Source organism: Apostichopus japonicus, chromosome 8 (genome assembly GCF_037975245.1).
Source record: "Apostichopus japonicus isolate 1M-3 chromosome 8, ASM3797524v1, whole genome shotgun sequence".
Taxonomy (NCBI): Eukaryota; Metazoa; Echinodermata; class Holothuroidea; order Aspidochirotida; family Stichopodidae; genus Apostichopus; species Apostichopus japonicus.
This window is the reverse complement of record NC_092568.1, coordinates 38,633,139-38,658,626: the sequence shown is the minus strand read 5'-3', so window position 1 is coordinate 38,658,626 and position 25,488 is coordinate 38,633,139. Positions and strand designations below refer to the sequence as shown.

The following is a 25,488-nucleotide window of genomic DNA, read 5'->3' as shown; positions in this document are numbered from 1 at the left end:
CAACTCATTACGATTTTCATTTATATAAATATATATATATATACATATATATATATATATATATATATATATATATATATATTCTTGGAAAGACTTAAGTTTTAGTATCCATAAACGGTTTATATAAACCATTTCTACTAGCTTTCATTGTCATAGTTGTCGTCATCGGCAATAAGGCTTTTTGTTTCTTTTTCTATGAACCATACTTGTTCCCAAAAATTTTTCAAAAACATGAAAATAAAAGGTCACAGTATTAGTAAAGAAAATTTAAATACAAGATTAGAACAAGATATGTTCAGTTTCTACTTTAACACGCAACGACAATTAAGGAAAATAAACACACGTGAAATCCAAATTTTAAATGATATTTTGATAATCACCACTCAGATACAAACAGTTGGACGATCATCGTGTACACGTTGAACAAATGCCTATAGTTATGATTTCAAGTAAAGGTACAATTTGTCATGGTACAAAACTTCTTGTGCTTCTTCCTGAACCTGTTCGTTATGTGCGGCAGTCTACAATCAAAACATATAAACAATGTTAGTAATTAACAACGAAAACATCTAAGTTTGTGAAATTATAAACAATTTTAAAAAGAAGCCGTTTGCACTACCGGTGACATGTCCAGTCATAAGTTGGGATTGATACCAATTGAAGCTTTTATTCGTTACAGGTGACAGTCACAGGCCACGGTATCTTGGAAAATGTGTAACAATGGATCAAACATCGATGCATTTATACCACCCAGACAGCGGCAGGGAAGGAATTTCAAAAAAACATCAATTTCATTCGGTACAAGCCGGAAATATCCAATGTCTATCAGAATTTTCTGCTAATGGTTAAACAATTGATTGACGTGAGAAAGATACTTCCGAAGAAACACCTCTTAAGGGCTCGAAAATATTTTTTAATTTGAGAGAAAGTGCTGTGTGTTTTACCTACAATAAAGACGACTTGAAACGACACCACCTGTAGAACCCACCATGCTTTACTTTTCATGTGTCTGTTTCGTTACTGGAGTTGGATATAAAAAGGCTAACTTTAAAATTGGCGTTCTATGATGTGCACACCCAAAAAATTATATTTTCATTAGGTCATCATATTTCAATGAATTGTGCCTCAGCTAGCTCTATAGTCATTTCTAAGAGGCTAAATTAAGGTTTCAGATACACCACCTTCCCTCCCTCCATCCGTTTGGAAACTCACATTAAGAGGTTAACATGTTTGATGTGGGGGGGGGGGAGGAATCTGCGATACACTATGCTCATTGATGTTTATGATTTTAGTTGTTGTTTTGGTGGACATTAGTGACTATAAGTAACTCTAACGATGCCGGCAAAACACTCACTGATGACGTAGGATTTATGGATTTTGAAAATAGTGCTGGTATTTGCCACCCCATGTTGTTTTTCTTTCCTGTAAACCAACAACCGTTCCTTGTTTGAAATGTTATTATTGCTTCTATTTGCAACTGCATGTTTCGACTATCCATCTGCATGGGCCTAAATGGTTCACGGTATCGTCACTAGCTCATTAGGGTTGAAAATAAAACGACATAATAACACCAAATCTTAACCTTTAAGTGATCATTACTTTTTTTAAAGTTGATACAGAAATTGAGAAATTAATAGCTGAATCATAATCTACATAATAAATGGCAAACGGATGAACAATGTTTTAGAGGAACCGGTTCAAGAGTGAGAGCTGGTCGGGCCCTTCCACTTACGCATTTATACTACATTTGACCCTAAAACACCAAGTGAAACGAATACCAAAAACAAATACAACTTGAGATAAGAAGCAAAAAGTTAATATACCAGTTAACATTGATTCATTACATATAGCTTAGCCTATAACGAAACATCACAACCTTTAACGGTAGCATAACACACACAAAAAAACTAATTCCACGTAAGCACGTTGTCACAACCTTGTGTTCACAAGTTTCGAATAATCAGGCAAATTAAGAAGGAGTGTAGTTTTCATTACATCTAATACATTTCTACTATCGAAAAGTGCAACAGTAGTAATCATACGTAACATTTCTGATACGTTGAATCAAAATGTCGGAACCAACCGGGGAGAGGGTTGCATGTTACGTTATAACCCATGACAAGTATATTGCTACACCGTAGACAATCAAAATAAGTTATTTCAAACAGTCTTATGTGAATCAACCATATAACGAGTCTAGGAACGTTTAAGGAATTATGGATGTCCATTTCTCTATTCTACATACCAGCAACTGGACAACTGGAAATGAAAACGAAAAAATAAATTAGACCTCTTTCAGTTTTTTATTCGTAAGATCAGCTGTGAGTGTGAGATAGCCAAGCAGAGTTTTCAGTGGGTCTGTGATCTTTGCTGCATACTGTTCCTTTATCTGTTTCTGCTGTTTTTCTAGCCATCGTTGAACGTAGTTTTTGTCATCGGGCATCTCCGGTATAGCTTTGAAGTCACTTTCTACATCTGGAATCATGGCGTAAAATTCTCGACAGTGTGTAGCAATTTTGACTGCTTGCTTTTTCATTATTTTGTAATGCAACTGCTGATGGCTTCCCCCATTCAGTTTGTTGTGTTCAAAAGATGCGATGTCATTTTCAATAACTTTGAAGAAACCAGCTGCAGCATTGAGACCATCAACAAAAGCGGATATTGCTGGCATCATGGTTTCACTTACCACGATGATAGTTGATCTATTTATTTTACTTTGCTGACCATCTGCTACAGCTTTAATGTTGTCTGCGGCTGCACTCAATTTCAGAAGAGGAGCTACAGTGACATTAAGCCCAGGAATAAATAAGAGATGACATGCCCATTTGTCTTTGCTTTTAGCTGATGTTTCCAATTCCAGTGTCTTCGCTTCTAATTCTTCGGTGAGACCTGTTAACTCAGAGATTAATACCCTCGCCTCATCCTGTCTCTTCTTCAAAGGAACCATGATTACCTGGTGCATCTTTACCAGAGTTTCGCAACATTGTCGGTGACCCTTCACGTCTTCAAGGATTGAAGGAAGGTACTCTCTCCACTCATCGAAGTCAAGCGAATCGTACATGTCAAAGAACTCTTTGAGGGATCTCACTACTGAAGTTGATACCGGTAAAATTCCGTTCACATAGACCAGGGCATCTCTCCTCGTATCATTACGAATTCTGTTGAGTTTCCTCGCCGTTGATGAAGAGGTCCCTATCGCGTGTTCTGCATACAGAGCTCTCATACAGAGGGAGAACAATCGCATGTTCTTTGGTATGTCCCTAAATGTATCTGCAAAGTCGGTCAACTGAGTGTTAAGAACTTCCTGTAAAATAAATAGAAAATACTTTGATGGGATACTTAGACTCGGCTTTGGCTTGGAATCGGACTGCCGTGTTCCCGGACTTGGGATTTATTCTAGACGAAACGACCAATATTCAATTATTTTAATTAAACAATTAACTCGCTTTACTCTTTTACATCTATTACGTACCTCTTCCAGTTACAAGAGACTAACGCTTTAAGCAAAAACGCATGTAACTTATCCAAATATGTATATAATTATATGAAATTTCTGTCATCATCTAGAGTGAAAGACTACACGGACTCCTAAGTGAAACTTTAAGTAACAATTGAGATGATACCATACGAGAGCAAACATAACAATCAATAGTTGTATTTTCATACCATTTCCCTACTGCCAACTTTGTATTTCCCTGCCAGAACTAGTTCGTTGTCCTTTTTAACTTCGCTGTGTTGACGTTCAGATGGTCTTTGTAGAAATTAGATATTATATAAACAGTTTTAATGACATCGATTCAGGGAAACATTTGGGTAAGTGTTTAGAATTCATAATGAATTAGTAAGAACTTCCTCCCTTCCATTGTTCGTAGTTGATCAGAGAGATGCTTTACAAGGTTTTCATATATTACGATGTTAATTGACAATTTACTACTGCTTATAATACAGAAGAAACTGATTCGTTTGAGAAACAATAACTTAGAGTATACTACAAAACAATACAGGGACTAGCAACAACCATGACTATTGACTCAAATAGAATACAGAAGAAATATGGTCTTGTCGAGTCCACAAAACTATTAAAGAACATATAATTATTGAGCCTAAATTACTATGTGGAAAGGGTTGTGGGTGTTTGATAAACTGTTTTCCCATACTCAACATTAACGTTTTATTTATGCATGTGGTCCAAGTAACTACATTCAAATGATAATGTCCTAACTTAAAAAGATGATGCCTATTAGATCAATTACCAAAAGTAAAAATCATGTTAACTCACTCATCATGACGCTTGCGTGCTGTCAATACAAGAAAACAAAATTACATTTTGATGGAAGTATAATTTTTGTCGTAGAATGGTCAGTAAGGTCATTCAAAAATTATTTACGTTAAATTTCTGCTGCATTTTCTTGCTACAAATATAATTTCAGTAAATGTAAAATGGTACTTAAATCATACTCTTATCATCGACGGTAATCCACTACGTCGCTCTTATATCCCACAATATATACTATAGTGTCCATGTTGCGTGAAGAGAAATACCAGACCGCAGCCAATTTACGACGTCGCTGAATGCATGCCATCTGCATAACAGACATAGGTCCGAATAAACATAGCTTTGATTTCGTCATTTAGACTTAACATGCTATATATAACTATATGATATTCGCAATCAGTGGTGTTACTTTCAATATGGGCAATCCTTAAACGTTATTATTTATATTTTTCACATTATTAGACAAACTTTCATATGCAAAGTTAACTTTTTCGTTAAGTTCGGTGCAACGCATTTAATGGCCTATATTTTATACGACCAATACTATATTTTCACTGAACCTAAATTTGAACTACCCCATAACATATAATTGTGATGAAAGGTATGAAGATATGTCAAATTTTGATGGTTTTTTAACTTTCCGTCAAGATGTGTCACTTCCAAAACACGACAGATAAGATGCTGTTCTTTATTTAGTCAATAAAATCATTCAATATAAGAACAAATCATTAAATTGGTGCAGTTATAGTATGTTTAGTAATTTGTGATAAACTCCTCAACATAGATGATATAATTGACTGAATTTGGAAATTAATGTTTCCTATGTGACACAATTTGGTTAAATATACTTTTTGTATATTTCTTTTTTCTGGGTTGAATAATATGCTCATAGATGGCATCCATTTCCTACAAATAAGACTGTTATATAATACTTATTAGGGTATTGCTAATCTATAACATGCATATTTGATAAATTGATTTCATATTTGTGTTTATTTCTCATGTACTGGACATGATACTATGCACAGTGCACACATTTGCGACAAAAATTGGAATCTTTACTTAGTAGAGAATTTTATTTCCATAGATACCGGATATAAACATAGTTAATATGATATATAGTACTATTGTACAGATTTATCAGACGTTTGCCAATTCTGTTTGTGATCTTTGCTAATGTTTTGAAGGTGACATTGCCTGTTTACATGTAATCCTTTAGGCACTCCGTAGTCTGTCAAACTTGCTACTAACATAATTGTTTGTGCTGCAATTGTAATTATTATTCACTGTACTACATTAATGTCAACTATGTTGTCTAGGTTTTATTTTGCACTGGTCAGAACTATTTTATTGTTATTGTGCTCTATAATAAACAGTAGTCTTTACTAGCCGTCCGGATTGTTGCTACATGTATGGTACATAGTACTGCAAACTATCTCCCTTTAACTATACGGATCTTGGTGAATTTGTGGTATTGTGAGTTAAGTCTTTGCAATTCGTGCAATCAACCGTCTTTTAAACTAACCATACATGCTTTCATTCCCGCTGTTCCTTCTGCATGAATAATGAGGACCCAAGAGCGTTAGCAAATGATAGAATTTTCAGCAAATATTTCAGTTCATTCCAATCACAACATGCATTTTTCATTATTTTTATGACATGAAGATAAAACAGGTTTTTAGGCTGTTACATTCAGCCTGAGAAGAATAAAACTTTGTCCAAGGCTGCCAGGATGCCCAAAAGGAGGTCCAAAGGTGAGGGATGGGTAGCACATCCCCTTCCAACCTCAGACAAGAATTCAAAAGTATTGATTGGCCCGACATTGCGTTGAGACCTAATTAATACTCCAAACATGCCTCAGAATGCACCAAATGTTTTAACATTTAACCCCATACGTGGGAGTAGGTTTCATCCATCCCACGGGCAACCGCTAGTAAATCCTGGATCCATTTCTGGCCCTCCCGTAAAAGTTAATATCCTTACCTTAATCAGTCAGTGTAAATTTAAGTCTCAACTACACCCCTCCCCCAGGCTGTGAAATTTTGCCAACATGGGTTCCTTTTCAAATTTTACCCGTGCCACCTAGTAGCAATATTCTCAATAACAGCTTATTATGGTCATGCACATTCTGCAACATTTGTCATGTGCCTTGACAAAAGCAAACGGTACGCACATCATGGCTGCAGGTATGAGGCAGAATAGAAAATAACGAAATATACGAAAGGACACGACTAAGCAAATATGAAAGTTATTGAGACAAGAAAAAACAAGCCGAGATATTGAAGACAGGCAACCTAAACAAGAGCAGCAACGCTGCAGGAACTCAACTAAGCTTCCATGTGAGAATTTGAGAAGTTTATAAATTTCTTTGTGCAAAATATCTTTACGATATACTCGGCGGGATAACGGTGTAATTTCCTTTCTTCCCATCTACTTTTCCCCTTGCCTTTGCACCTTCTTAGCAGACATAGTTTGTTACAATGCTATAATGTTAGACCCACATTGCTCACGACCTGCAACTTGTTTAAAATCGACGTGCAACATATTTTGAATGTAAAGAAAGATAAAGTATTAGATGTTTCCTTAAATTATTTATGAATGTTGGAGTTCGCAATTAGGTCATTAACCAAGATATTCTTGCATTATAAAATACATTTATATGTTAACAAATTAAAGTTTACTTAAACACGATTGTTGATTTAATTGTTGAAACATAGTTCGATTAAATCAAGTTTTGCTCAAATTTTTCTATTATATTATATTTGCATTAACATAAATTTCCTAGCTTCAAATGGACTTATTCACACACGAAATTGTTAAAAGTACATCAAATAGATGCTTGAAGTTTTTGACCAGAGTAATAACGTTGCACCACTGATTGTGAATATGATCTTGTGCAAATCTCAGTAACAAACCTCCGATTAAGTTAAAAGCAAGAAGTAGTATGATTACAACCAGTAAAACTACGACCGCAAAGACCAGGATATATACAGTCATCGAAAAAGGCTGAACAACTGTGAAAGAAAAAAAAAAAACCCATTCGTTTTATATTATGCGTTATTATCATAACAGTTTAATATATAAATGTATCAGAATATAGTCTAAGAGGCTGATTATCTAGGGAGAATATGTATAGATATCATGACCTAAGAGTAAAGGTTTGATGAACTGAATCTGGAGCCAGTGGCGTCGCTCATACATACAGAATGTGCTGTGACCCCATTGTTGAAGCTGGGGAAAGTATAATGACCTCACCAATAAGTGCATTGGTGCATAGGCAAAACATTAAAAATGGTAGTTTGAATAGTATGGTGCAAATAATGAAAGCAGGAATTGTTAGATGAATATTAAAACACCTGTGTGGAATAAATAAAAAATTAAACACCTTGTTCAAAAGCCTTACACTTTGCTGCCAACAAAACCGGGAATGTGTCATGTAACATTATTGTTAACAAATAACTATTTTATTCTTAGCTTTGATTTATGTAAATAAATACTACAACTACCCACCCACCTTCCTCCCCTCACCCCGGTCTTCTCCATGTTGTTCGTATGCATTCCATCTCAGAGAGTTTCGAGAATAAATAACTTCAAAATACAAAAGGTTCATTCGAGAACACAATCAATACTGCGAGGAAAACAGAAATTCAAGATTGCTTCATGATTTCGGTAAAGCTATTAGTTGCATAGTTTGAGATTCGGATATCGAAAGCTTCCTTTCTTTAGATACCGTCCTCGATCACAGATGGTTTACTTTAATAGACATGAAAGGAACATTTAATATTTTGAACTGAATTGATTTTTAAAAGGTGAAGTTAACCATATCTCTTCGTTCATAGCTCACACATTATGCAAGAATTCTGTCATTCCAAAACTTGAGATATTGATTTCTGTCTTTATAACTCTGTCCTCATGCATTTTATGGTAGCTCTCCAGTAACGTATACATCGAAAGGCAACTCTAAACGATTCGAGCCTATAGTGCGCACAAAACAATGTCCTAAATTCCTACTTTTACTTTACTTTGTGCAATACCACAACCAGTCCAGCGAACACAGGTAATTTCCAACAATTGGGAATGGCAGAAGGCATACGCTGTGTAATAACCTAGCATAGAACCATTGCTATCGTCCTGTTCCAATGGGCAATTGATTCATCTTACACTGTGATAACCTTCTTGACCTTGTCCGCCAAGAACAAAGAACAAAACACTTCCAACAATTGTGACTGGCAGAGCCATTGTTGTGTTGAAATTCGTTGAAATGTCTTGACATTGTGAGACCTATAATGTGAGTCATTATACTCAACCGGGGCAAGTTTACACCAGTTTATATGGATTCATACATATCAATACCAAGGTGCGCCTGCGGCATAAGTTGCTACCGGTGTGACAGCTGCTGGGTGTCTCCCTGTACAAAGTGCCCGGGGGGGGGGGTACTTTGTAATAGCACTTTTAGTCCGGCCGGACGATATCCTGCTGAATATTTTGTCCCCTTATAAGGCAAATATCATCTGGCCGGACGAATGTCCTGGTACAAAACGCCCTCAAAGAAATCATAGTATAACTTGTTGACCACATATGGTCTTGTCAATTGGTCATTTAAATGGCAACTTTTCAGTATATTAATAATTGAAGCAGATGCGTACATAGTTTGATGTTATAGGAAATAAATGAGATGTTGTGCGTTGTAACATTGCAAATTATACATTGTAAAAACCAGTGCATCAGGATAAATTAAATATATTGGGGTAACCCGCTGCAAAAGGTTTTTCAAGTAAAATCAACTGATGTCATTGTAAGTTATCTGAACTGATTGTTGTTAAAGTAACTGACCATAAAGTTGATATTTGATGTAACTTTACAAATTTTATTAACATCAACAAAACAATTTCAAGTTTTGTACACTAAAAAATAAAACAGTTCAACTGAGCATGAACAAGTCATGTACACACATGATTTTTCAGTTCAGATAGCTCAAAAAAATTAATTTGTTCAACTGAGCATGGACAAGTTGTTGAAACAAATGATTTTCAGTACAGATTACTCGAAAAATCTGTGCCATTTAAACTACATTTTACTTGTCTTCAAAACGTATACATATTGAATTATCAGAGCTCATATTAATAAAGTTGACATTACTTGAAAAACCTTTTGCAGCGGGTTACCCCAATTTGTTCGAGTAATCACAACAAGCCGTTTGAGTAATCACAACAAATCCAAAAATTTCAGTAAAAACTTTCTATTTTGTCAATCTTCTGTAACAAGAACAAAACAAAATTAACACAAACATAACAACAACTGAGTACTCCCTTAATATTTAAAAATGTATACCTCAGGATTCAATAACTAACATTGCTCCCATTGATAAACATTGTTACAAGGTTTTCAGCGTCAGAAAAATATCCTCAAGTATCCATCCCCGGATCAGTAACACATTACCACCCACCCCCCCCCCCCCCCATACAACGACCCTGGATCCACCCTAGGTGCCATGACCTATGTTTTTTCATATACTGCCAATCACACTTTCCCAGCATTCTCTTATATTATGCACAACGATACTCTTACCCCACAGTCCAACAAAATAAATACTGATTTCTTATCCACACCTTTTAAGTTAGCAGCCCCTTTCCCTTTCCCATATTTATTGGCTAAGCAAGCTGAAATATTGTTGAAATAACACTTTAAAATGAGGGATTTTAACGTACGGTTCAAATGGACTATTGTCAAGAAAGCCTGCCTAAAACACTTATTTGGCATTAGTAAAAGTGGAAATCAGGAGAAAAGGGGGATGCGAGAAATGTGTATTTCTTTGAATTTATGTTACAGTCAAGCTTTTTCTGTTTACTAAATAGTAGGCTTTTTAAATCCAGTGGGACCAACGAGAGTATGCAGCAAACCAACTGTTGGGATTTCATCTACATTAGCTTGATCCAACTCACTAAAATGCCCATGTCAAGTAATAATTAAAGTATAAATCTAACTTATATATATAGACTTTTTAAATTCCATGAACATATACTGTACGTATGAAATCTGATAGAATGATATCATTGAAAAAACTAAACTTTTGTTGGAAATATTGGAGTTTCAAGCAAACTTAAGCTATTAAGCAAACAAATAGTTCTTGAAAGAAAGTATACTTTTGAGGTAAGCTTCCTCCCTTCCTTGTTCATAAAAACTTTCTGGATTTTTTCCATGGTCTTTCTGAAGGTTAAGACAATAGTGATCCCTAAAATAAAGTGCCACTCACTGCACATGGAAAGTCTGAAATGTCTTCCATTACTATGTTTACTATGTTAACCATGTCAAAAAATAGTTATCCATGAGTTACACATACTCAATGGACCTTTTGAATTCCATGAATGTATACTGTATATGAAAATCTCATAGAAATATGTGAAACATAAAAAAAAACTCAACCTCGTTGGAAATAAATGGAGTTTGTTTCAAACAAACTTAGAAAAACCATGTTTTGTCTCAAAGAAAAGAAAAGCTATCAAGCGAACAATTTGTTCTTGAAAGAAAGTACTTTTGGGGTGAGTTTCTTACCATCTATGTTCATAAAAACTTTTTGAATTAGTTCCATGGTTTTCCCTTGTTGCTTACAATACTGAGGGTTAAGGCAATAGTGAATCCCAAAATAAAGTGCGACTGCACAGGGAAAGTCAGAAATGTCTTCAATTACTACGTTACCATCTATTATTATGCAAATGTTAACAGGATCCCCTATACCTCCTGAAACAGCTATCCTTTGCTTGGAATCCCGGATTTCTTCCACCAAAGCTGCATCCTAAATGGTAAAACAAGAAAAAGATTGAAACACCCAGAGTCAACTTGAACTTATGTTAATCTAGCCTGATAATGAGTTCTGGCCAACAATTTATCCTGGAAACTACCAGGGGCCTATCTGTATCTGCTAGGTATGGGAGCAGAGTGTTCAATAACCCAAGAATGCTGCAGTGAACAGACTTCTCTAAGAGTCCATGCAAATTAGCTTTCACTGTGCTGTTTACCAGCTTTCTCATGACAATAGGGGCCGTGAACCGTGACAGCAGTTACATAACTCTTGGAATGTGCACCTAACTTCCACAGGAACCTTCAAGATACAGTGTTTATAAAGTTGACCTTAGATGACCTTTGACCTCCAAAAACAACAACAAAAGGATTTGTGAAGCATAATCAACCAAGCAAGTATGTACTTAATTGAAGTCTGTCTCATCAAGCTACAATGTTAACAAGGTTTTCAGTTTTTGACCTCAGACCTGCACCACAAACAACAGGGATGAACACACATAATAAGTATATGCTCCTTAAAAGTTTGCGTTATGGTCTTTACAAAGTTTTCAATGTTTAAATCACCTCTGTTAACCTCATATGACATCCATCACAAACAATATGGATCATGTACTCATTATGAATACACATACCGACTGTGAGCTTAATTGAATTTGCCATATTATGTTATGGTGTTTACAAGCAATGTACATACATAGTCAATGCTTTTTTAGCGATTGATCTCTGCTGACCTCAAGTGACAGTTGATCTCCACCAAAAAATAAGGAACATGTACTTACTATGAGGAATACTCAATTGAAGTTTGCCTATTTAAGATATTGTTTACAAGGTTTTCAGTGTTTGACCACAAGTATGAGCAGAAGTAATGCTTGCCTTGTTAAGATATTGTGTTTATAAGCAGTGTCACATATATACAGACACACATACACAAATTCATTACTGCATTGGTTCTTGTCTGTGGCAAGGAATCAAAAATGAAAACATATTTTGCAGAGCATTAACAAATATATTGACTGGTTAGGGTCCCATCTTTTTCTCATCAGCCAATCATGATATGAAAATAGTTTAGCAAGTTTATATGATTTAAAATATGTTACAGTTACTCAAATTTGAAAATCTTCCTGTTATCCTATATTATTTAGTAACTTAACAAATTAAAAAAAGTGAATGGAAGCAAATTAAACCCGCAGGGTGGTATATGATGATAAGATAAGACAAGTGTATGACACTGCACGTCTTACCACAATTGATTGTATGTATGTATATTAGATCCTCCTGCAAGCAGGAACTCGCGAAGAAGCCGCATTGGCTTATCAAAGCCGCAAGCTGACCGAAGCCAGTCTCCTTCATTCATATTTAACGTCCATGATTGGATACCAAAAATGTTGCATTGAGATTTTCCCAACTTTAAATATATTGTATCATATCGCATGCATATGTACACTATTTAATTTGCCATCTGATAGTGTTGTATCGCAATAGTTTGTACAGAATGTGCACTTCACAGTCACTCTCCAGTCTCCACCCCTACAGGAAAATACATGTACCTATAGATACCTTGAAGTCTTTGTAATATTTCTGTTTCTCTTTGAAATAGAATGGTAGGCTTCTCAGGACTGCAGTTCTTCTTGAAACGATATCCTGTCACATATAAGAGAAAAAACACAATCTTACTCTACATTATATACATAGACTACATTTATTATTTTGAGGAATAGGATGACAAATTGTACAATCCCCAAAACTTACATGGTTTGGGAATTTACGAGCAACAATACTTACGTGTCTCTCCTAGGGATGAACCGGATCCCAAATTCTAAGATCCGGCCGGACTGGATTTCACCGGATATTACGAACTAAGGATTCTGAAGTTATAATGGCACATCAATAGGAAGGGTACAGGCCTAGGGGCCAGGCACGATCGATGCGAGGATTTTATCATGAGAGGGGTTGAGTTGGCCAAAAATGTGATTTAGAGGTCACTAGATGCAAAATGGTATAATATTTTGGTTTCAAAGGGGTTTGTGTGGGACTTATTCCAGCATAATAAATGTTGGCAATTATTTTTTGGCAATTTGGTGTGACCCAAGTGGAGTAGATCTCCACTCTCCAAACTTACCATCTTTGGAATGGAGGAACCAGCCTGTTAGTACATTAATCCAGTGCACTAAGACATAAGCTACACTAGGAGATAGTTAAAGTGCCATTTAATTAACTGCCATACGACAGGCAAAGGTTTCAACAACAAAAAACCTCACCTTTCCCTCGGAAGACTGTAACTCCTGTTGAATCGCCAGAGAATGAACACCCTTTCTTGACTTCAACATCTGCACCATTCTGTCTAAATGTTTATTCAGAGATGCAAAGAAGGTTTCGTTCAGGTTCATATTTGTCAATCGCCCAAATTCTGCATAAAGCTAAAAAAGAGCAAACAATTTTAATTGATTAGTTTGATAGGATTGTGATTTATGCCACAGAGCGTCAAAGCGCTTTACAATTTACCCCCTGGGTCACCGGTAACGTGTCCAACTGCCACAATACGGTGCTCACTAGGGACAAGTTACCTCGCAGGTTCCCATTCTATCCCGGTGAAATGAGCAATTTGGTTTAAAGTTCCTTGCCTAAAGACACTCCATAACAATCCAGCCAGGACTTGCACCCATGATCATTGGATCAAAGACCTTAACCACTCTCCCATCACGCTCCCTTACTGTATAGTCTTCTAAATTATGATTCTTAAAAATCATTATGAGCTGAGTTTACTTACCCATATATATTAAATTGCATTTCCCAATGCCCATATCATATCCCAGGAAGAGAACGCTTCATCCCTTATGGGTATGACCCTTTTTCAAAATTAACTAGATTTGAGAACCTCAAAATTAAGGAAATTACAAACTTACTCTCTGACAGTCCAGTGGATTCATGCATATTGTTGGGTCTTTGGTAATGGAACAGCTGGCAGACTTGCAAAAGAGGAGGCCATATTTACCTATGTGCCAACAAGATGTGTGTTTCCCCAAACTTACTGGTTTTGGAAACTGACAATACTTACACATTACTACAAAATGTCTGAATAACTCAATGCTACGTTGGAAAGCGAGAGGTCTCGATAACTAATTTTTAACGAGACACAAGCCTGGGTTCGTTTCCGTAAGGAACACAGACAAATTGACGAGTCTAGAGTTTTTAAATGAGAACGTAAACTATATTGAACAATGGAGTCTGAACCAACAACAACAAGTGGTAATTACAAATGTACAGACAATTACTCACAAACTTAACAAGATAGGAAACACTTTAAAACACGCTGGTCTCTTCCAACGGCGATATCCCGCAGCGGCCACGACCTTGATGACGACGATTCTCGGTCCGTTGTACCGTGAAATTCACTGGTCCTCGACGAAGTTTCTCGCGATCCCAGAAACAGCAGTCACCTTCTTTCCGGCGATGCTCCAAAATAGAAGACGGACTTCCAGCCACAATAGAGTGAAGCACAAGTCGAACTTCTCGCCGACTAAATATTACCAGAGTCAGTCCAAAATCAGCTTTATAGCCACCAACTCCTGGCGTAACGGACTTCCTCAACGGAGACAGAAATTCTTCACCTCCGAAATAAACACTGGAAAACTGTACTTTCACAGCAAAGTCCTCTTCAAACTTCTGAATGGAAGTGTAGAATCAATCTTGGTATCGATATCTCAGTCCTTCAGAAACCACTGGCAGTTGAGCACTGACGATATATAGTAGAATGGTATAATATGTGTCGTCGCTTGTATTCGTTCAGAAACTGAGAAACTCTCCGATCTGGGCGGGTTTTATACGATTCGCCATGTCAAGAATCATCTAGATCTTTCTCGATACACTTGACCCAGTTTCTCTATTCTTGGAAGTCCTTTGCATATCTCGCGAACATTCCAGAGAATCCACGAAAATTATTGCACACCTTACACGCGATTTCACGTAAACCGACGTTAACCCGAGACCAGCGCGTCATCATAAGGTATATACCAGAATAATCGTGTATCATAACATTCTGACACGGTAACCCGACCTAATTTCTCAAATACTGATTGTCACGTAGGCAATTTTTCAAATACTTTCTATATAACAACATTAGGTTCCTCACTAGCAGTAACTAGCGTTAAGCTACAACGGGCCCTCGTAACACTCAATGACTATCATATGACAGTATCACCTTCTAGAAGAAAGATCACCCCCCCCCCTCCCCTCTTCATGGTATATATACATATAGGACTCTATTCCTAAGGACATTCCTCTCAGATCTGGACCCGTATGATCTGTATTACCACATATTGTATGTGAATAACAAATAGTGTTATTACAAATAGTGTTATTGCTTGTAAACTAGAGTTTGCACCAGGTAGAAAATTTGTAAATGGGTAACCAGACCTCCTTTCCGTCGGGTACCCGGATTCTGTTGGCGCCGGGCACTATTGTAACGTTCCGGGCAATGATTTTCAACGTCGGTTAGTACCTGGCATGTTTTCTTTCAAGCCCGGTACTTCTATTTAGTGCCCGGCACACCCGGAAACAATGCCTGGTACCAGTTCAGTCAACTCCTTCTTGGAAAAAGAGCAACGGTTATACTTAACCCATTACCTTTTACCCGTTACCTTTTACGACATGCAGGGAAATCACAGACAAGATACAGTACATATATAACTTACCCCACTGGTCATAAACAAGCCTGGCCATCTCTCCATGATATCTGTAACTGATGGGGAAGTTAGTACCAATTCCTGCCTTCTGTGTGCAAACGTCCTTGTCATTAGCGAGTGTATCTCTTTCATATCTTTCTTTCTCTTCTGTACCTCTGCAATGAGTGTCTTTCTGTATACCTCCATACTAGCATCATCCTCACCATTCGGAAGGTCTGGCAAATAATTAAGCTCTGCTCTTTTAGGCTTTTTGAATTTTGGTGAAACTGATGCCTCATTATCAGATCTTTTCCTTGAGTTGACTTTCATCTCAAAGCATCCTACTGAACGCATTTTGGATCTCATATTACCCATTTTGTACTTTGGGCTATTAACCAACCCATCACAGCCTGATGAAGCACCTTTTTCACTAAGACAAGGGTACTTAGAAATAACACCTTTTGCCACTTCTACAAACTCCAAATGGGATGGATAGGCTTTGTGTTTACAAATTTTATTTGTCAGTGCACTCAAAAGATGACTTTTCATGTCTTTTCCGAAGAAAGTTGCACTTGGTCTGTTTTGTATCTGATGTTACCAGCTCCTAAGATTATCTCTAACTCTGGTCCAAGTTTAGGAATTTCAAACATTGCTGGCCATGTTCCTTGTCTAAACTTTGCCTCTTTAGACTGAAGATCGTCACTTGAACTGACACTCATAGTATCATGGGAGCTCACACTCATAGTATCATGGGTGCTAGTGCTATCAGAAGTGTCAGATGAATTGTTAGAAATAATACTTGTGTTGTTATTGCCCAAACCATCCAAGGATACAGGGGGATCAAAAGGTGGAGGGGGGTAGTTCAACTTAAGTGTTGTGAAGTTTTCAGGGAGATCACTTATGTTGGTAAGGTTAACTAGTACTCCATCAAAACCTGAATCTGAATATTGAACTGTAAAGTTACTCTCAAGGTCCAGTTCATTCTGTAAAACTGCCTTCAAGTTTTGCAGATTATCCGGCTGCTGCGGAATAGATAACTTTCTGATATCGGAATCCGAAACCATTACTCTCATTTTGTAGGATGCCATTTTACTTATCATTTTACATTTTACTTATTATGGAATATGTAAACGAAAAAACAAATTTGGTTACTGGAATTCAGTACAAGTAAGGTCAACCACAGAGTAGGCCTACATGAAGAAAGGAATTTTGAAGCAACATTTGTGCACACACTATACTTGAAATCTATGAGCCATATTTAACACAAAAACCTGTGTACTTTTAGGCTTTAAATAGCAACATGTCCCTCATGGAATATTATATTTATTTATTTATTATTTATTATTTATTATACAAAATTTCTATAGCGCCTTATCCAATCAGAAATTGCTCTAAGGCGCTTTACAGTAAAATACAAACAATCATGTTATACCCAGTAGCACAATAAAACAGCACCCTATCAAATATAATGTACAGTAGTATACTAGTGAATTATGTTCCTACTGACAGTTTATCTTCATGTAATGCTTCAAAACCACCATTTTCACACCACTAACTATGTACAATGGCAAGGGATAGTAGCTAGTCAATTCATCTGGATTAAAACCATATATTTATCCGTTTCTGTTACCCTATATGATCAAAAAAGGTTGTTAGAAACAGCAATATACAAACCTTACCAGAAACCTTATATTGTTCTGTACAATGATATTCTGAATTTCTACAAGTTGAGATGCACCAGTCTCATGTGGAATCGATACAAACATATCATTGCAGTATTTTGTCCCATGTAAAGTAACAGTTTCTGAGACCATTATTGATGCCAATGTCATCCGGTAGTGCATTTTGCACATTTTCTGACAAAAGATAGAGATATATATGTATGATTTTCCACAACAACAGGTATCCCCAAGTAATAGGGGGAAGCCAGATGATAAGCCATCATTTTTTGATGTCTGCTTGCCATTGTAAACAATATGTTCTTAAAATTATTCACATTGCGAATAATTCTTTTGAAAAAGTTGTGTATTGCCTCGAATCTAATTGTAGACACCTGAACAAGAGGTCCAAATAACTTTACCTTCTCACTGTAATGCTCAACATAATGGTGCTTTGGTTTGATTCTTGCATTAGCAATGTTTGATGTGAACTGACACTTATGCTGTTTGACTGTTCTGTTCAACATGTCTACCATATTTTCTGAAAGAAAGACAGGACTGTGAGATAATTCTACATTTCCTTGAGCGAACTAAGCACAGCCCAGACAGGGTCACCCACTGGAACAAAATCTCCGATGAGCAAAGGTTACAGACGAATCAAGGTTCTATTCTCACTTTAGTTGCCACCGATTGTGCCCTTTTGTTTTAAAATAAGCACTTAAAAACTGTGGTTGGTTAACTCTATCCACTGACTTGTACTGAAATTCTCGGATTCTTTTGTTCAGAGACTCCAATGTCAAATAGTTGTGAGAAATAAAGTAACTAAAGCACAATGCAAGCTCATACGGAATGATACCTTCTAAAAGATCATGAGAAATATCAAATGGAAGACCCTGGGTTGCATGAAAATGATCTAGATATTCATGTAAGACGCAATCCTGTTCAATTCCATGTAAGTTTGAAACTGATGGATTTTCTCTCACTTGGTGGACATGGTAAGTATAATTTTCTTTGTCTCGTTTTTGACCTTCATCCACTTTATAATCCGGATTCTGCAAATTTACATTTGTAATCATACATGCTCTACACGGTCGCATAACATATGGACCAAAACTCTCAATAAATCCCCCAAACTGATGAGCTCCAAGATTGTCAAGTGATTCAATAAAAACACCTTCCTTTTCAAGAAATGCCAAGTCTGTCCAAAGAGGGGACATGGCTCTTTTGAAGCCAAATTCTGTCAAATGCACTGACTTGACTAATGTAGCAAGTTGAATAGCATGAATTTTAGAACGAAACTTTGCAGGCATGTCAGCCAGCACCCAATAGACTGCACATATTTTGTGCTTTTTTCGGGATGTTCCCAGGGGGTTACACACCTCAAATTCATCAATGTATAAGCCAATCCCTATCCTGTTTTCCTCAAACTCAAAAAAGGATTGTTCTTATACACAGATCCATCTTTAAAGGTACAGTATTCAGTACTTTTCTCTTCAATTGATAAAACCTTATCTAACACATCTGTTCTCTGTAGCAATTTTTGCAACATGAAAGGTACTGACACATATCACATCCAACACAGTTTGCTATTAAAGTTACCTAATTCATAGTCTCTAGCTTCAACAATGGAAAAGTTCCGTTAAATATGCATTTCTTAAAGTAGGGGAGGAAAGAATCCCATTTGCAGATTGTTCAGCTCTGCTCACGCATTTTACAAATGGCTATTCCTCCAAAAAGACAGTCATGACTCGCGTCATGTCCTCTTTCTTAAGCCCCTCCACATTTTCAAAGGAAAGTCTTAAATGATTGTGAATCACAGACCATGACAAGTTATGCACATCTAAGAGCTCATCAACTATTTGATTAACTGTTGCAGTGGGAACATGCAAAACAGATTCCAACTTCAAGAAAAAAGGGCAATTCTCCTGACAATTTTGTCATTATCATTCCGAGCAAATTCTTGACCAAGAACCTCCAACTCATTAAAATCACAACAATCTGTCTGAACTGTGTCAAGATCTGAGCAGTCCACACTACCTGAATATATGTCATCATTACAAACTTCCTGATCCAACAAACAATTTTCTGAGAAATTATCGGGGCCAGAATTGCAATGCTTTCGACTTTTATGAGATGAAAATGAGCTTAAAATATTGGTCACATATTCACAACCTTGAAAAGGACACTGAACATTTTCATACAATTTAAGGTGTCTGTTTAAATGACTTATCAACTCATTAACAGGCTGGTGACACACAGGGCATTTGAAAGACAACTCAAGGTGATTGGATATTTTGAGTGAATGTGATTTTGCCACATGAGATTTTTTAAGCCAGCTATAGTTTTTGAAGTGATAACACAACTTTCATATAAACATGGGAACACTCTGTATCTGTTTTGATGGGCATGTTGTAATCTATAATGTCTGAGTAAGGAACCCCTTTTGTCACATGTGAAATAACAGAGCTTGCATTTCCAATCCATGATCAAAGTGTTTGTTCTGCAAATAAAAATGATAAATTACAAGTGGTTAAACTGTGTTTAACCCCCCCCCCCCCATCATGAATACACACAACATTTTTCTCCCAAATAACCTGCAATAATAGGCTAAAGATATTCCCATTTTTTTCTATTTTATTATATTTTACAAATGGGATAAAAGAAAAGAAAACCATTTTAAATTTATTATTCACGTCTCCAGATAGCCTAGGTCTAGTTAATATATTTTGGTTTCAAACTTGCATTCGTTTCAACTTTCAATTCATAAAACTGTTTTACAGCATTTGGGAAACAAAATATTTAAACAAAGTAATAATGGGTTGATAGCTACAGTAGCCTACAATATTCCATATTACTAATATAAGTAAAAATAGACCTAGTGAAACCCTTAACACCCTTTTTCTAACCTTGCCATTTACCCTGCTGAATTACCCTGCTCAATACTTCACACAAACTGCTACTGCAGCCATGATGAAAACGTCAATCAGTGAAAATGTAATTTACCCGGAGCCAACGTCACTAATTCTACAGCAATTTTAGGTGCCCGGACTACTTGCCGTGATGCCCCTAAGAATCAAGCTCAACCGACGGCAATTACTGCCTGCCCCCATTTTGGCCCTTCTGCCACCAAAGATCCTAATTAATTAGGGCTGGAAAAATTTCCAGGCGAGCCAAAAAATATTTTCGAGGAGAAAGTAGTGGCGAAGGCACAGCCCGATTATCACCTGACCGGCAACAAATGTTTTTTATAAATGTTACAGTATTAATTCATTTTTTTTTTAACTGTTCGATGTGACTATTATTACAGATTTACAGTAAACAAAAAAAAGTTGGTTTTAGTGTTTTTGGTTAGGGTATGTTGAAAATATGTACGCATTATTAAATCGAGCCAGAGTTAGTACATAGGGTATATATAACCTCACGTATGGCTTCTGCTTAGCCTAACGTTACTAACTAACACTGTAACAGAAACATTATGCTCCAGCCTAGTCTAACCGTTACCAGCACTAGTCTAAATCTAGGGCCTAGCCATAGAAATTGATAATTTATATGGGCCTAGCCCAGGCAGTAACTCGTCGACCGCTGTGTAGGCTAGGCCTAGTGATTGTGCCTAGTCATTCAGTCTAGTCTGTGACCTAACTTATGAACAAAAACTCACCAGAACAAAGATGAAGGCAGACTAGGCATAGTAGTAGTAGGCTACTATGACTCTATGAGGATGAGATGTTGGTTATCTAGCCCAGACTCGCGCGTCGTCACCAGTGGTCGCCATAAGTCCTCCAGCACTAATAATATGCTATGTTGATTATGTGAATGTGACGCATGCATGCATGATGCATTGCAATGCATATGATATGCGCAGTGAACGTACGTTCGTAACGATGTACTCAGAGTATTTTGGCGGTAATCATATGACCTTTGTACTGCATAGATTTCTACCTCAAGTCGTTTTCATAATTTATACAGTAAGTTAAAGCCAGTGTATCATCAATTTCTGACTATCAGAAATTTATTTTTACCACAGAAACCAACGAAAAGTTGTAACGAAACTTTTCTCAATCAAGAATGTCTCATTCCGACAAACTTTCGAGGTCATAGCTCAAGTAGAAATAAAGATATCACAGCTTACATTTTTTTTAGTCAATCTTAAAAACAACAATTTTGGTTACCATGGTAACATCTGCTGAAGTCATCAAAACAGCATTCAATATTCTATGATATCATATTTCTTGTGTGTATGAAACTTTCAGACATAAATTATTTCATACAACCTCTAATGTTTCTTAAACAGCTTAGTACATTTGCCTTAAAATTCTAAGCAACGAGTAAAGGGCGCCCTCTGTTTTCCTGTTATTGGTCCCCAGTCAGTATCGTACAAATATCAAATTTGGTGCATGGGCTTATTGTTGTTGATAAGAACCTTCATATGGATTTTTTTATATGACTCTACTCTCCCACCCTGGCTAGTAAAAAAACTTCCAAATTCATCACAGCCATATATGGGCATCTAGCCGCCATTTTGGTTCTAGTCACAGCCATGTGCACATTTTGTCACTGCCAACAAAGAGAAAACCAAACCTAATATAAAATTGTACTCATTTTCACTAAAATCAAATACTCACCAAAAATGTGAGCAAAATCCAACAAATAAGCACATTTTGGCATATGCAAACAGCCTACAACCAATTGATATACACAATATGTTGTAAAGCAGTTTCTTTACACATGAACGTAGCTTTTCAGGCTTCTTTAAAACAACAAAATCTCAACGCTGCTGCACAACTAGTACTAAACACAAGTACTAAAATGTAATTTACCTTCATTGGAGTTAGCTTGACATTCCACAAGACATGTTTCCAATAGCAACAATAACGTGATGACTTCCATGTTTTCGTTCTGTAAAAAAGAACTGACATATTTAGTGTTGTGAAGAATTGCTAACAAGGAAACGTTTAGTTCCTGCTGTGCGGACTACATTTACGAAGTTTCTGTCTAGTGGGGAAATGGCTTTTGCAAGAAAATAGGGCACAGTGTTCGTACAATGACAGATAATATGAAAGTTCATGGCGGTCTCAGGATCTCCGTCTATGTCTTTCTGAAGAATATATTCGTTTCTAGTGTCAAGCTGTTTAAGAAGAACCCGGTTTGTGTTTGTGATGTTCAAATTGGGTACACGGTTTTATAAAGTTGAGATTGGAATACCGCAAAAAAATAATATGAATAGTCAGGGAAATCTACTTTGCCTAATTATTAATTTCCATTTTATGCGATACAATATTCAATTCAGGACATAGCCTTAATGGTAGTGATTATGGATACTTTATGGCATTGAGCCAAAATGGTAAAACCTTGGCCACACCGTTGCAATATATATACCCTGACGGTTATTTTTATTAATTTATTTTATTCGTCGAAACACTGTTCGTGTTGTTTACTCATAGCTATATATTTCATGCACATGGTAATATTAGATCTAGTCAGTTGGTAATTGTAGCCTATGAGTCAAAGTTACCATCGCGACTGTTGCCATTGAAATGCATGGCATGGAAACTTTACTAGTGCAGGAGGTCCATGATGACATAGAAAGAAATACGATTTTGGTGTTAGCTGAACATTGAAGTTTTTTCACCTTCTTCCACCTATCATCTACCTATAACTTTTCTCTGATACCTGTTGTCTATAAATGTTGTCCTCAATATGATAATTGTTTTTGTAGTACATCATTTTTCCCCATAATGTGCTTAAAATTATGGTTTTCTTCAAATCTACTTTTCAAAGAATGCTGTTATTTAATAAATTGTAATTAATGGTAAACTTTCAAAAGGCGTTTGCAGTCGCCTTTATGAAACTTATAACGACAGCAGGCTGATATGACCGCCTTCGCACTTCCATTGTCAATACTTACAGAGTCGTTACAAACAATACATGTATATATTTTATAAAATCAACGAAGCACTCATGCATCAAAGAAGAATTTACTTAATAGTTTAGAGCTCGTAGAAACCGCCTTTTGTTTCTACTTATAGGTTAGAATTATCGAGTGCATATCCAACATTGACACCCAATCCAGCCATTATATTGAATATCAGACCAGGTTTAGATTAAAGTATCCTTGCTATACAATCATACGAAACGCAATAGTCAAACGAATAATACAGATTTTGACTCGCTGTCTGTAAAAATTACGAACAAAATATACAGGATAATAGGCATATATTACGATTTTTAATTTACAATAAAGAAGGAAATAATAATCTTGCAAGTCGTATGAAGGCCTACCTCAGATATTACTTCACTTTCGGTGAAAACGACAGAACAATAAGTAGGAGAATCAGGAGGAATGTCTTCAGTAGAAAGACTGCAGATCCAAATGGGCGTTTCTTTCAATCCAAAAATAGCTCCCTGGAATTTTCCCGAGAGGCCATATGTAAAAAAATTTTTTAAAAATCTACACTGGTTGCAAGATTAAAATGTTTTGAAACTGGCCAATATTTCATTCATGATTCCAGCAAAAAGACTTAACAATTTTTTTCGGGTGTCAACAATGGATTTCCAAAAAAGAATAAGATTAAAGTTTCCTTGCTATACAATCATATAAAACGCAATAGTCAAGCGCATAATAAAGATTTTGACTCACTGTCTGTAAATTACGAACAAAACATACAGGATAATAGGCATATATTACGATTTTTACTTTACAATGAAGGAGAAAATAATAATCTTGCAAGTCGTAAGAAGGCCTACCTCAGATATTACTTCACTTTTGGTGTAAACGACAGAACAATAAGTAGGAGAATCAGGAGGAATGTCTTCAGTAGAAAGACTGCAGATCCAAATGGGCGTTTCTTTCAATCCAAAAATAGCTCCCTGGAATTTTCCCGAGAGGCCAGATGTAAAAAAAAATAAAAAATCTACACTGGTTGCAAGATTAAAATGTTTTGAAACTGGCCAATATTTCATTCATGATTCCAGCAAAAAGACGTAACAATTTTTTTCGGGTGTCAACAATGCATTTCCAATTAATTTATCTGACTTAAACAAAGAGAAACGATCTGCTTTAGCTGACGTGGCGTGTTTTGGCCAATGACGACATTGATAAATGGCGCCATGTTCTAAACTATCGATCAGGATTAGGTTACGGCAAGGTTGCGTCTATTGTTTCGCATTTCACTGGCGGTGACAAAGACGATCGATAGCATACGGTTGCCTAGCAACAAGTTACTTGGAAGTGAATATTACTATTAGCATAACAATAACAAATATCGATGTATCAACTCAATTAATGGTTATAACAAACCTTTATAAGAATGAGATGTCAGTCTGCTTTTGCTGTTTGCCTACATAGGCGTACAATGACAATTAATAGTATGCTCATAGATAGGTAGATGATTTATCCAGCCACGTGCAACATGTGAGACAATATGCATCACCGAAGGCATCTGAGAGTTACAACATGGAGATCAATTTACAAAACGAAACAATGTATTATTACAGAAAAAGAGACTACTTGCAAGTAGAAAACAAAGTACTGTGGCAGACTGCTAAAAATGCTACAATACACGTTTATATGCCTATTTTTAGAGAGGTTATCTATTTCATCTTCCATGTTGACTTCATTTTGAAGTGTGCATATACTGTACCAGTTTCCACTTGGACAATCCGATACATCCATTGAAAATAGTCAGAAAGTATACAGAGAAATATAATTTGGGAAGATATATCCAAACTAGTATTGCGTGATGACCTAATTTTCAACTTATACACAGAAATAATGATATCTTGGTTGTTTCAGTGTTTCATTCAGTAGCCAGGCTGGGTTCAGGCTGCATGCGCTTGACTATTGTTTCTCCACACCCCACCCCTTATTTTTGTCTCACTACCGTATGAAAAAACTTCACCCTGAAGTAACAGCACATGAGTATTGTGCTCCTCCCTTAATTAATGGTGGCCCTACATAAATTGTTGGTGCCCCTACTACTCGGAGTATCTGCTCCCCAGGGTTACAAACATTTCTGTAAAGCAGTTTCTCCAACATTTCGGTCTAATTAAAATCAGCATGATGGGCAGACGGTTGAGCTTTGTGCCCTATGTATCT

The 25,488-nt window shown here is 36.4% G+C and overlaps 2 protein-coding genes across 2 annotated transcripts; both read right to left on the bottom strand.

Annotated features, from left to right (window-relative positions):
• Positions 1-436: 436 nt before the first annotated feature.
• LOC139971938 (uncharacterized) lies at positions 437-24,291 on the bottom strand. Its single transcript, XM_071978791.1, has 7 exons — positions 24,138-24,291; positions 23,673-23,795; positions 22,211-22,289; positions 7,192-7,290; positions 4,280-4,298; positions 3,667-3,751; positions 437-3,304 (listed from the first exon to the last, which is right to left on the bottom strand). The coding sequence occupies exons 3-7, from the start codon at positions 22,278-22,280 to the stop codon at positions 2,285-2,287; spliced, it is 1,293 nt and encodes a 430-aa protein (XP_071834892.1). The 5' UTR covers positions 22,281-22,289; positions 23,673-23,795; positions 24,138-24,291; the 3' UTR covers positions 437-2,284.
• On the bottom strand, positions 9,524-16,742 carry LOC139970412 (uncharacterized). The gene is made up of 5 exons (XM_071976061.1): positions 15,766-16,742; positions 13,333-13,491; positions 12,632-12,715; positions 10,829-11,069; positions 9,524-9,531 (listed from the first exon to the last, which is right to left on the bottom strand). The coding sequence occupies exons 1-5, from the start codon at positions 16,282-16,284 to the stop codon at positions 9,524-9,526; spliced, it is 1,011 nt and encodes a 336-aa protein (XP_071832162.1). The 5' UTR covers positions 16,285-16,742.
• Positions 24,292-25,488: the final 1,197 nt, after the last annotated feature.